The sequence below is a fragment of the Parasteatoda tepidariorum genome, chromosome 4 (genome assembly GCF_043381705.1).
Source record: "Parasteatoda tepidariorum isolate YZ-2023 chromosome 4, CAS_Ptep_4.0, whole genome shotgun sequence".
Taxonomy (NCBI): domain Eukaryota; kingdom Metazoa; phylum Arthropoda; class Arachnida; order Araneae; family Theridiidae; genus Parasteatoda; species Parasteatoda tepidariorum.
Window position 1 is genome coordinate 35,075,375 of NC_092207.1, and position 12,159 is coordinate 35,087,533.

At 33.2% G+C, this 12,159-nt stretch overlaps 1 protein-coding gene across 1 annotated transcript in view; it reads left to right on the forward strand.

The window, feature by feature from the left end:
- The window catches only part of LOC107445352 (pancreatic lipase-related protein 2-like), a gene marked incomplete at its 3' end in the record, with an annotated part of 33,497 nt that extends 23,441 nt beyond the window's left edge, over window positions 1–10,056 (forward strand). Inside the window, 5 exon segments of the mRNA XM_043039891.2 lie at window positions 854–1,149; window positions 3,719–3,865; window positions 6,540–6,666; window positions 8,925–9,038; window positions 9,931–10,056. Of these exon segments, the coding sequence (XP_042895825.2) occupies window positions 854–1,149; window positions 3,719–3,865; window positions 6,540–6,666; window positions 8,925–9,038; window positions 9,931–10,056 (810 nt within the window).
- Between the last annotated feature and the right edge of the window lie 2,103 nt (window positions 10,057–12,159).

A 12,159-nucleotide genomic window follows, 5' to 3' on the forward strand; every position in this document is an offset into this window, starting at 1 on the left:
TATGTTCTGAATGTGATAAAATTTACAATTTTTTAAACTGTTTACGGAGGAGCCATATTTCTCTAGACTCTTACTTTTATGTGTAGTTAGTTACGCCTGATTATTTTAAACTTATACTTCGCTTGTTTACTTTTTTTTGCAGTACATTTTCGGATTGACGCATCGTCTCTTTTCATAACGAGTGGCATTTTCCCAAAGAGGGAGGAATAAGATTCTTAGTTCTTACTCCTCCGAGAAAAAACTTACCACAGAGATGGAGACTTTTTCTCCTTGAACGAAATGATGTATATTGTGAAATTTGTATGAGCAGTAAGCAGGTTGTGCTCATATTAAAAAGTAGCGTTCATGGTTTTAATTTTATTTTATTACCGACGTTGAACAGTTGAACCATTTCTGAGTTCGCGACCATCAATGTTCAGCTCGGTGGTTTTGTAATTTTGAACCCAATCCAGAAGAACTCCTGGCTCAAGCATTGGGATAAACTGGATTTTTAGAAGAACTTTTTGATATAACTAAACCATATTTGCGTTTCATGGAGTGGAAAAATATTCAGACTTAGCCCGAAGACAATGGGATTCCATCCCATGATCCGTCCATCACTGTTGTTAAAACTGTATCTTCAATGACTCATCAAAAAGATGGACTCTTTCCAATGAGCGAAGCTAATTTGGATTGCTAATCGATCCGAAAGAAACTGTTAAAGAATTTCTTCTCTACCACCTTAATATTTCAATTAATTCACTACTTCTTCACTGATATACCATAACTTATGATCCTATGATAAAGGATAATTCACTGATTCATTAAGTATCAAAATAGTCATTATTTAATTTATTTCTGTATTTATTTTCAGCTTACGATTTTTTCACTGGGCTTCTGAAGGAAGCAAACGGTTGTTTTGAAAATGTCCATTACGAAGGGTGCAATACTTCTATAGCTGAGGCCTACACGGCAAAAACGGAACAAATAGGAGACAATCCGCCAGAGACGATATTTGTTCTTTTCACGCCAAAAAACTCCGAAAAAGCTGAACCATTGCACAAATGTGGTGGCGAATTGCCTGATGACAGTGATTTTGATCCAGAAGCCGATACAGTTCTTGTTGCGCATGGTTGGTTGGATGGGATCTGTAGAACAGCTTGGCAGAGAGTAAGATCCAAATTTTCTTGCATTTTTTAAATGCTTATTAAGCATATTATAGGGAACAATGTCAAGCCAAAAGAAAAGACGATAAATCAGATTTAAGAACTTGAAACACAATGTGTACAATCTAGTGCACACTTTTACGAATCAATTTTCTGATCAGACAGTGAGAAATATAAATGACAAATACCGTCGGAATAATCCTTAAAAATTTTCATACCCGTGACGTCATTAAAATTTTAATTTCTAGCAGAAAATACGACTGTTAAGGCTTTATTATTTTTATTGATGTTTAAGGATTAACATTCAGCATAAACATTACTTTTTCTTTAAAAAAAATCAAAATATCCTTAAAAATGAAATTTTAACCTCCTACAAAACTTTTAAGGAAAGCAGATGAAAAGTGTGTGATTTATTTGGATTTATTACTGTTATTCGAAAGCCATTATTTATATACATTAGTTCTATATTGCTGTTTAAAAACGTTTTGTAACCGAATATAAAAAACTTCAGTTTTTAATAATTCATAATAAACCCTCAAATGAGACACTGGATTTAAAGACTATTTTTCAAATAAAATACTTCATGCTTAATAGTTTTTTGTCCAACACCCAGGCATAAAAAAAAACATTTAAATAATTTTTTCCCCTTTTATTTCCAATGAGTTGCACGAGTGCACACACATGAGCAGACCTAGTGCGTTCTCCATAAGTGGCATCCCCTCTTTCAGAACCACCACAATGGGTGAGATACCGTTGGCCATGTTAATTTGGACGTATAGTTTCTGCCACACTAGATGGCAGCACCGAGACTCTTATTCGGATACTGAAGTGCACTAGGAATTTTAATTTTGCCGGAAGTGCCAAGAGCCATTAAGACACTCCAGGGATCTTTTACATGCCGCATAATCATACGACATGGCCGCTGAGGATTTTCTGCATCCCAAAAATCCAGTGTCTGAGCCGGGGATCGATCCCGGGCAGAGCTGCACTATTGACGACCGTTGGTATTTTACCTGGAAAAGTGTCTATGATTTTCCAAGCAACCTGTTTCCTTTTAGGCTTCATTCCAGTGAGAAAACATATCATTATGCAGATTAATAGCATATTCATTATTCATTAGACAACATAAAGACAGTAGATTATTCATTAGGCAATTCGTCTGAATTAGTTTTTGCTGTGTTTAGTGAGCCAGGAGTAGTGAGAGATTATTGCATATACCCTTATTGAAAGTTTATTGCTGTAAGTCTAAGCAAATTTAGTATGGAGAGTAAAACTTTACTAATTTCTTACTTAGTCTGCAGGTTTATAAGCTAACTGTAATTAACCTAAAAAGTTGTCAGGCACACTAAAAAAATAATTTAAAAAATACACAGGTCATTTTAAATATTGCATTTGCACTTAAATATTGCATATTGCATTTAAATAATGCATATTGCATGTCATTTTAAATATTGCATATTGCATTTAAATATTGCATTTAAATATTGCATATTGCATTTAAATATTGCATATTGCATTTAAATAATGCATATTGCATATCATTTTAAGTATTGCGTATTGCATTTAAATATTGCATATTGCATTTAAATATTGCATATTACATTTAAATAATGCATATTGCATATCATTTTAAGTAATGCGTATTGCATTTAAATATTGCATTACAATATTTGCAAAGATCCAGATTCTTCAATTAGCCTTTAACCCGTCATGATGGCCCAGGGGATACAGCGTTCGCCTTCCAATGAGATGAACCGGGTTCGAGCCCCAGCAATGGCTGGTCGATACGAATTCCTCATCCGGCTTGCACCGACTACAGTGCTGACACAAAATACCCTCAGTGGTAGACGAGTCATGGGTTAGAGTACCCTTGCCGTCAGGCTAACCGTGGAAGGTTTTCAGGGGTTTCCTCACCGTGTAATACAAATTCAGGTTAGTTGCATTAAAAAGTCCACCACGAAGACAAGTTTCTCCTAAAAGTTGATCCAGGAATTCCTTTGCCTTCTGGATTAGGTTCAAAATTACAAGATTACGGAGTTTAAAATTAATAGCCGTAAACCCAATATTAGGTTTGGTATACATAACGTATACATAATACGTATATTTTATGTATACGTGCGACGTATACATAAAAATTCATCTGTCAAGAATTTGGGACATCACTTCCAACAGTATATGCTAGTTTTACTACGAGCAATATTTTGAATCACGTGATATACTAACGTCGTGAATCCGTGAATAGGCAGCATTTTNTTTTTTTTTTTTTTTTTTTTTTTTTTTTTTTTTTTTTTTTTTTTTTTTTTTTTTTTTTTTTTTTTTTTTTTTTTTTAAGCAAGTTTTCTTTTTAAAATGTCGTTATTAGAATTCTTTCCCTTAGTTTTTTTCCTTCTTAACTTTAAATTTTTTTGCGAATTCGGTGAAGACTAAGCACCATATGAATAACTCCTAACTCTCTACATTTACTTTCCATTACATTTGCATTTACAATGCCATCGTCTAATGTCTTCAGATAGTTTACTTTTTATCTCTCATATTTTCTATCTACAGAAAATAAAATAGAATCACTTTTTTAGGAAATAAAAACGCAACTTTTTATAAGAGGAAAGTACAATGTTGTTCTCGTCGACTGGACATGGGGCAACACACCAGATCTAGCAGCAGCGGCTCAGAACTCTCTCGTCGCAGGCGAACAAGCAGCTTTTGTTATTCAAAATATCATGGTATGTTACTATTAAAAAATCTATAAATAAAAACTATAAGATAAAGGAAATAAATCAAAACATGAAAAAATGCCAAATATAGACGAAGAAAATAAATTGAAAGGAAATATTATGACGATTATTTACAAACGAGAGGAAAAAGAGAATTATAAAAGAGAGAGAATTACTAATGAGAAATCTGTAATTGCAGTTAAGTGATTAACCATTAATCAATTTTTTTACAACCTTACTTTAGGAAAACGTGGTAGCAGAATAGATTTTCATAAATGATACAACATTTCAAGTCATGGTTTGCAAAAACTACATCAACTGATGTTTCTGTTGACCGGCCTGTGTAGGGGGTAGGGAACTGTCCTTGCATCAGAAAGGTCCTGGGTTCGAATCCCGGGCAAGGCATGGATGTTTATTTCGCTCTCTGTGTGTACTATGTCCTTTCTCCTTTGTGTGTGAATGTAACCCGCCCTATAAACGGGTTGTGGTTGTGTGAATGGCGTGGCAGAAGTCGAATTCCTGGCCATAGATGGCGCCACTGAAAACAGGAACAATCGCACCCCCACTGCCTAAACAGGCATACGACAAAAAAAACTGATATTTTTCCTCTAATTTGTCCAGTTATGGGATTGATTTTCAATTTCAGCCCATTTCAGTATCTTAATACGTTACAACTGTTTTTAAATTTCAGAACTCAGCTTTTAAAGTATTCAGCATTTAAAAAAACGATTTTTTCCAAAATTAAATTTCTCAGGAACTATTCAACTAATTTCGCTCAAATTTGGCCATTTTCCATTAAAAAGTGAATTCTTTAAAATGACGCAAAAGTTTCATGCTTTACAATTCAAACATTTTTCGAATTTTTCATTTTATAATAGTCAAAACACTATTATTAAATAAAAGAATTAGAAACAGTAACCCTTTACTGCTACAAATAGTATGGTAGGGTATTCCGAGAAATAATACTTAACCTTAAAAATACTAATTATAGCGTGGTTATTGCAGGATAATTGCCTCTCCTTATAAATGTATATCGGACAGTGACATTTAACCTTAAAACACATTAGGGTGGAGTATATCAGGTAGTGGCGCTTAACTTTAAAAAAGAAAAACATTAGTGTAGGCCAGAGGTCGCCAAAGTGGTCTATATAGACCCCCAGGGGTCTATTTAACAAAAGCGGGGGTCGATCTGAGACAGGGGGGCGAATGGGGGTCGATCCGAATCGGAAGGGTCGATTGTGGGTCGAAAAAAAAAAACAGTTCTCAATACGCAAATCACGCATGCCTAATTAAGTATGTGAAATTTGTGATTTTTTTTTATAATTGACTCAATATCAGTTTCTTTATAAAACATAAATTAATAAACGTATATTTATTGGGGTGAAACAAGTATTTACGTACCACCGCGCAGTGGCACGAACTCAGCGCAGTTTATAAGTCATATGCATATGTGCGCTTGTCCAAATGTCACGTGTGACGAGCATTGACGTTACAAATGCAAATATCATACGCAGTTTCAGCTATCTTTGCAAACTGTGTTGAATATTTGCAGTGTCATTATTAAAACTTTTATAGTTTTGGATAATTAGTTATTGTTTCGATAAAACCATTCGTTTGGTTTAGATATCAATTTTAATTATCAATGCACAAAAAAGAAGGTAAGCATTAATAATATGGATTAGTACAGTCCGCGACAAAACTATAGCACACTTTGTATTTTTTTACAAAAATTACAAAATTGACCAATTTTGACGAAAATTAAAATTGACCAATTTTGAACCCAATATAGCGAACCTTGCAAAAAAATACCAGACACACCCATCTCATTGATTAAGAAGCAATAAATCTGTAGTGACTTATTATTTCTACTTGCTTATAATTACTTACTATTTAATAAATATTAAGGTATTTAAATTTCAACATTAATATATTTTTCATAAAACTATTGTTTCACAATGTACTATTACTTTAATAAATGTTTAAAATCATAAAATAAATGTACAAACACAGTATCTAATATAGTTTTATTTTAATTAACAGAAAATTACTTTTGCGGGGGTCGATGGAGATTTCGAAAAATTATATAGGGGTCGATGACCAAAAAAGTTTGGCGACCCCTGGTGTAGGCTATATCGAACTTCCAGGCAGTGGCACTTGATTTTTTTAAAAAAAAATTATAACAGTATCGGGCAAACCGGGAAGGGGCACTAAAAGAGTCAAATTAAAGAAACAAATTCAACTATTAAAAAAATTAAATGTCTTTTGCATAAATAGATCGCGTATTGGAATATTTCGCATACGATTTCGACAATATGACTCGTGAAGGTTTGAAATATTTATAAGAAATTGAATATTTTTAATAAAATACGTAAAATGTAAGAAAATAATATAATTAGCTTATTTTATCAGTGAGGTCATTCTTTAATTTAATACTTAAATGGCTTTAACAGGCAGTCAAAATAGGGATTAATAAAAAAGCTCCACACAACAACAAAAAAAAACGGAAATTGAATAATACTCGTCCGGATAGCGTTGGTCAAAAGTAATTAGAGAAGTTATGGTTGCAAGCAAAGTTGCAGGATATTGAGGTTCAACAAATCGATTAATATTAAACATATTTGACATCAATCGCTTTCTTTTTCTTAAAGTGGTTTTAGAAAAAAGAATTTTTTTTTCCATCTAGAATAGAACTGGTATAAAAGGAGACAAGTTTCATCTCATTGGCCACAGTTACGGTTCGTATTTAGTGGGTATGGCAGCAAAAGTCATCAGAGATCAAAATGAAGAAAACATAGTTCGAAGGTTGACTTGTAAGTAAATATTTAAAAAACACTTTGCATCAAGTAAATTTGGCAGTGTAGTAGAAATCACAAAAGATAGTTGTTGTTATAGTTTATTTATTTCGCACTGAAGCTACTCAATAGACTATTAACGGAGGTCTGGAAAGATTCCCGAGGATGACTCAAAGATGTGCCATCACAATTTTGATCCTTTGCAGAGGCAATGGCACCCTATTGGATGGTTCTAATGCCACTTGCTAACGGGCAAGCCTGCTTGGTGAAACCGGCAGAGTGTGCGTTTCGTGTTTTTCAGTAGCGCCATCTATTGCCAAGAATACGACTTCTTCCACACCAAACGTCACATCCGTTTTATAGGGCGGACCCATTCGTACATCCATTCATTCATCCACAGATCGTAATTTTGACCTGAATCAGAGAACAATCGATCTCCAATTCAATACCCCCATAGATATTGATTTGTTATGGGGACATGGAGAACTTTTGTGACTCGACAGATTTAACGTGCATCATTTACTTTACTACACGGGGAGTGTTCAGCCGGTGGGGTTCGAACCCACGAACTCTCAGACATGGGCCCATCACCCTACCGACCAGGCTATCCCATCCCTGACACCCTCTTTGATTGCGACGTCTAGCGTTTTAAGGTAGAACAGCTTAACGCGGACCAATACCGTACGCACTCGGTCCCTTCGCAGGTTGATCGAGGAGGTCATCCACTCGCACACTGACCGCAGCTAGTGATGCTTGACTTCGCTTACCTTCTGAGGACCGTTCCATAGAGATCAGTCCAGTACATAACTACAAAAGATAATGTTGCAGCAAAAAAACTGTAGATCTTTGATATCAGATTCTTGATTTTAAATAGTTATTACTAAATATAAATTAAGTTGGAATTTGAAATTTTGTTTTTATAATTAGTGCAAAATGATAGCTATGTAGCTATTATCTATTTAAAATTTCATTTAAGTTTAAATAATGCAGGGTGACAAGGAATAACTGGAGCATACAATAAATCAATTTTATTGCTAACTAAGATGTAACAAACTAGCAAACCAATTTTTCAAATAGTTTTTTAAACATTTACATTTCAATAGAAAACGCCTTTGAACTTCAATAGACATATAAATTGATCTCTGATTATTTTTAATCTACTATTTTGATTTAATAGGCATAGGTAATGATGAGCCTGATTTTAATACAGGGTTATTTAATTCCCTCCGCCTATAAACGCCATTTTTCTTTACTACAACTGGCTTCAGTGGTACATGTTACTGCCATCTACCGGCAACTGCTTGAATTAAAACTTGAATACTTTCGGAATAATTTCATATGTTCTTTTTTGCCATATTCGTCTTCGTTTTTTTAATATAACGCTTCGTAACCCCGGAGGGAATTATGAATAACCCTGCAGAAATTTCCTCTCTTGATAATTTGCGATTCTTAATTTGTTTAATTTCCTTCTTAATAAGGATTGCAAAACGCTTAATTAATTACAATGATATAAGTGATATTTTACTATTAAATCATTAAATCATGCTCAGGGAACAGAGCGTTTGCCTTCTAATGAGGTGAACCGGGTTCAAATCCCAGCAATGGATGGTCGATATGAATATGCATCCAGCTTGCTCCGACCACAGTGCTTACATGAAATATCCTCAGTGGTAGACGGATCATGTGTTAGAGTTTCCTTGCCGTCAGACTAACCATGGGCAGTTTTTGTGGTTTCCTTGAGCGGTTAGTTCTTTCAAAAAGTCCTCCAGGAAGGCAAATTTCTGCCAACACTTGATCCAGGAGTTACCTTGTCTTCTGGATTGGATTCAAAACTACAAAGATACGGAGTTGAACATTGGTAGTCGTGACGAAAAATTGGGTCGGCTGTTTAACGACGGTTATGATAGTTATGAAATAAAATAAAATCATTAAATTTCCCGAGGGAGTCATTATATTTTATAAAATCAGAAAAAAAACGCGCCGTGGTAGCCCAGTAGTTAGAGGTTAATGAGAGAAATTAGAGGTTAATTAGAGAGGTTAGAGGTTAATTACTGGTAAAATTAGGGAATTTTATTGACACTACTGAAAAAGAACAAGAACTTTACATAAAAAAGCTATATTATTTGATAGAATTTCTCTTTAATACTACAAAGTAGTCCGTCATAGTTTATTTGCAAATTCTGTCATGGTTATTATATCTTATTTTTCAAAGCTGTTTCTCTTTATCGATATTCGCCAAGCTTGTTTTCATCCAGTTCTTTTTCTCTTGGATTCAGTTCTAGATCCAGGAGCGGTTCCTGCCTCCAAAGAAGATATTAATAATGGAAAACTATCATATAAAAATGCCAAATTTGTGGACGTTATTCATACCGGCGGAGGAGAATGTTTTCGTGAGTACTAATCCAGAAAAAAAAAAGAGATTTTGAAATGTGAAAGAAAACTGTCAACTTCTATTATGCTTTGTAAAGTTGCCTTGTGAAAAAAAAAACAAATCTGGTAAATATCTTTTTATAAAAAGGAAAAGTCAATATGAAGGATTAAAAAAGCAATGTTATATATGAATGAAGAAGAAATATGAACAAATGATTTTGAACCGAACTGACAGCGAGTTAAAAAAATTATTAAATTTGAAAAAAAAAATTAATTTAATTGCAAAGTAGGTCTACGAGCAATTATCTGCAGCAAATTGCGTATTAAATTTTTATGATTATTACAAGATTTTGTTTCTTATAACTCATAATAATTTTATATGTTGATTGTATTTTAAGATTAAAAATTTTTTCTTCTCATGGTTAATGTGCTTTTTACCAAAGGAAAGTATTACAAATAGACAATATTTTTTCTAAAAATTCTTAGATGGTAGCTAAATTTTTTAGGGAGTGGGGATGTAACATAAAAATCCTCTTTTTTTATTTCGTAATCTAAATTATTTTTAATTTATTTGACTAAAATAAAAATACAGAAAAAAACATGGAAAAAATGTAAGGATTTTTAAAAAGAGTAGAAGAAAAGTTATTAAACTAAAATATTTTAAAGAAGTATTTAAAAATTGAAAAAAGAAACAATTAAAAAGCAGGAAAACAAAATGAGGAAAAGGTATAATCTCGCCATCAGCTCACACGATTATTTCCACAAAAAAAGAGATTTATTCTAATATTTTATTAATACAGCCAAAGCAAAATATATCAATACTAAGGACACTTACACTTTTTTTTTGGATTTAAAATAGTTTATTTTATTCATCTTCTCTTTTAAAAAAAATCTTCATACTTTCTGTTTCAGCTGTTCTTAATTTAGGAATAATTAACCCTATTGGTCATGTGGACTTTTATCCCAATGGTGGAAGAATTCAACCAGCTTGTTTAGAATATGGTATTTCCACACTTTTAAGATTAGATGTGTATTACGGTAAGTTCGCTGAAATGAAAATTATTTCAGATAATTACTTTAAATTTGAATACGAAAATTGAAAAATTCTCATTTCGGAAAGTTTAAAAAAGGCTCATTCCACTTATGAATTTCAAACGATTTAGGAGTCTACCGTCCATTATGTTTCCGTTATGTTCCATCTAAATGTTCTTATTATATTTTGAAAGCAAACGAACAAGGTAAAATGTTGAGACTTTTCATCCAAGTTCCGTTGAGATTGCAATGAAATTTTTTTTTAATGAAAAATATGTTTTTTTTTTAAATTTATTTAAATAACTTTTTTTAATGAATTTATTTAAGAATTGAAGACTTATTACGAGCCTTTTTTAAATATTCCAATCTGTTCGAAAGTTTTTGAATTTTTTTCGAAACTTTTTCTCCATTTTTTGTCTACGTTACATTTTGTTTTTCTAAGCAAAATTTCTTAGATTTGAAACTTGTAATATCAAACACGTTTATAAAATGTACAAGAAATTCAATGGATAAAAATAAAATCAAGACTAATATTCAAGTTCTTGAGCAGTTAAAATTAATATTAACTGTTAAACTTGCAGTCGAAAAACTATTTTGGGCAATTTGCTGCCTAATGAAATACAACTACAGATTTGAAATATAAAATGTTGATAGCACTATTTCTAATCGCAAATTTAGGGCGAAATAGTTTTTTTATATTATGATTTACTCAAAAGCTATTGCTATTTTATATCATTAGAATCATTACGAATAATAATTATTGAAAGCCTTGAACAATCAATCAAGGTCAGTCGTTTTGAGCTAAAAAAAGGTTGCTTAAGAAAGAGCACGAGCAGCTCTACTAATTTGCAAAATGTGACTGCGTTAAAATGCTTAAATTATGTCTGTTTTAAGATGACATAAACGAAAAAGAGGTCAGAATTTTGAGGTTTTTAATGTTATTTTTACTTCGAATTTTCTAGATCTCTAAAATAAATAACGCAATTAAACGGTGGTTGACGGCGTGCAACCTATCGGCCAAACATGTCTCATACATGTTCTATGGAATTCAAGTCTGGTGATAATGCTGGCCATTCATATAATCTCAGATTGAAGGAATTCGCTTCCGATGTTTTCTCGGTGAGGACAAGTGTCGTTGTCCATAAACACAAATCCTGCGCCGTGGGCACCCCTAAACAAAGGGACACGTTGTTCCAGTAGGATGTCCCGATAAGTTTGGCCAGCCGTGGTTCCAATTTGACCATGCAGATCTATTCAGGAGCCCTTTTATATTTCCACCTAAAACGAGCAATCCTGCACCACCAAATCGGTGTCGTTCAATCATGTTGTCTTGGTGGTGACGGGTATCTGGTGTTCTCCATATGAAAGTCCAACGTGAATCAGACTGTCACAATAGCCCTCTGTGAACATGTATAGTTTGTTCACCAGGAGTTGGCACTTGGCACCACCACCTCGGACGCAGAGTTCATTTCAGCTCGGGTGAGTAAGAGTAAAAACATTTCCCCGCTTGAAATCGAGATAACCTCTAATGCGCGCAAAGCCACCACACGATTTTTTATAGGTAGTCTGATCAGACCACTATGAAGGCAAACCAGTTTACGAGAGAGCTTAGAGCCCTTTAATAGAAAATCTAGTGAAAATAAGAAAGTGGTAGCAAATATATGCCAAATTTTTTTTTTAAATCTTTGAATATGATTAGTTTGTCTTATTTACTTGTCTACCAATACAGATTTCAATTTTCAAATATATATGACAAATTCTTCTCAGTCACTCTTAAAATAGAATTTGGTTTCATGCGCTCAAACTGTTCACTTTTTAAATAGTCTGAGAAGACTACTTATAAGAAACCTTGTGGAGGCTTTCTGATGTAGAAGGTGATGGCCAAACACAAGCAGTTAATTCTTTTTCAGTCACTTACTTCGCTTTATCATCAGCTTTTAAACCCTTCGTTATTCTAGCTACTACATGTTTAAAAACTTTTTCCCACCAAAATATCTCAAAAAGAACAAACTATTCAATAAAAAGAGAGAAATATCAACAAGTTTATGAAATAAAATGCATATGTTCAAAATATGCACATGAAGATTGCGAAATAAATATTTTTGTCAT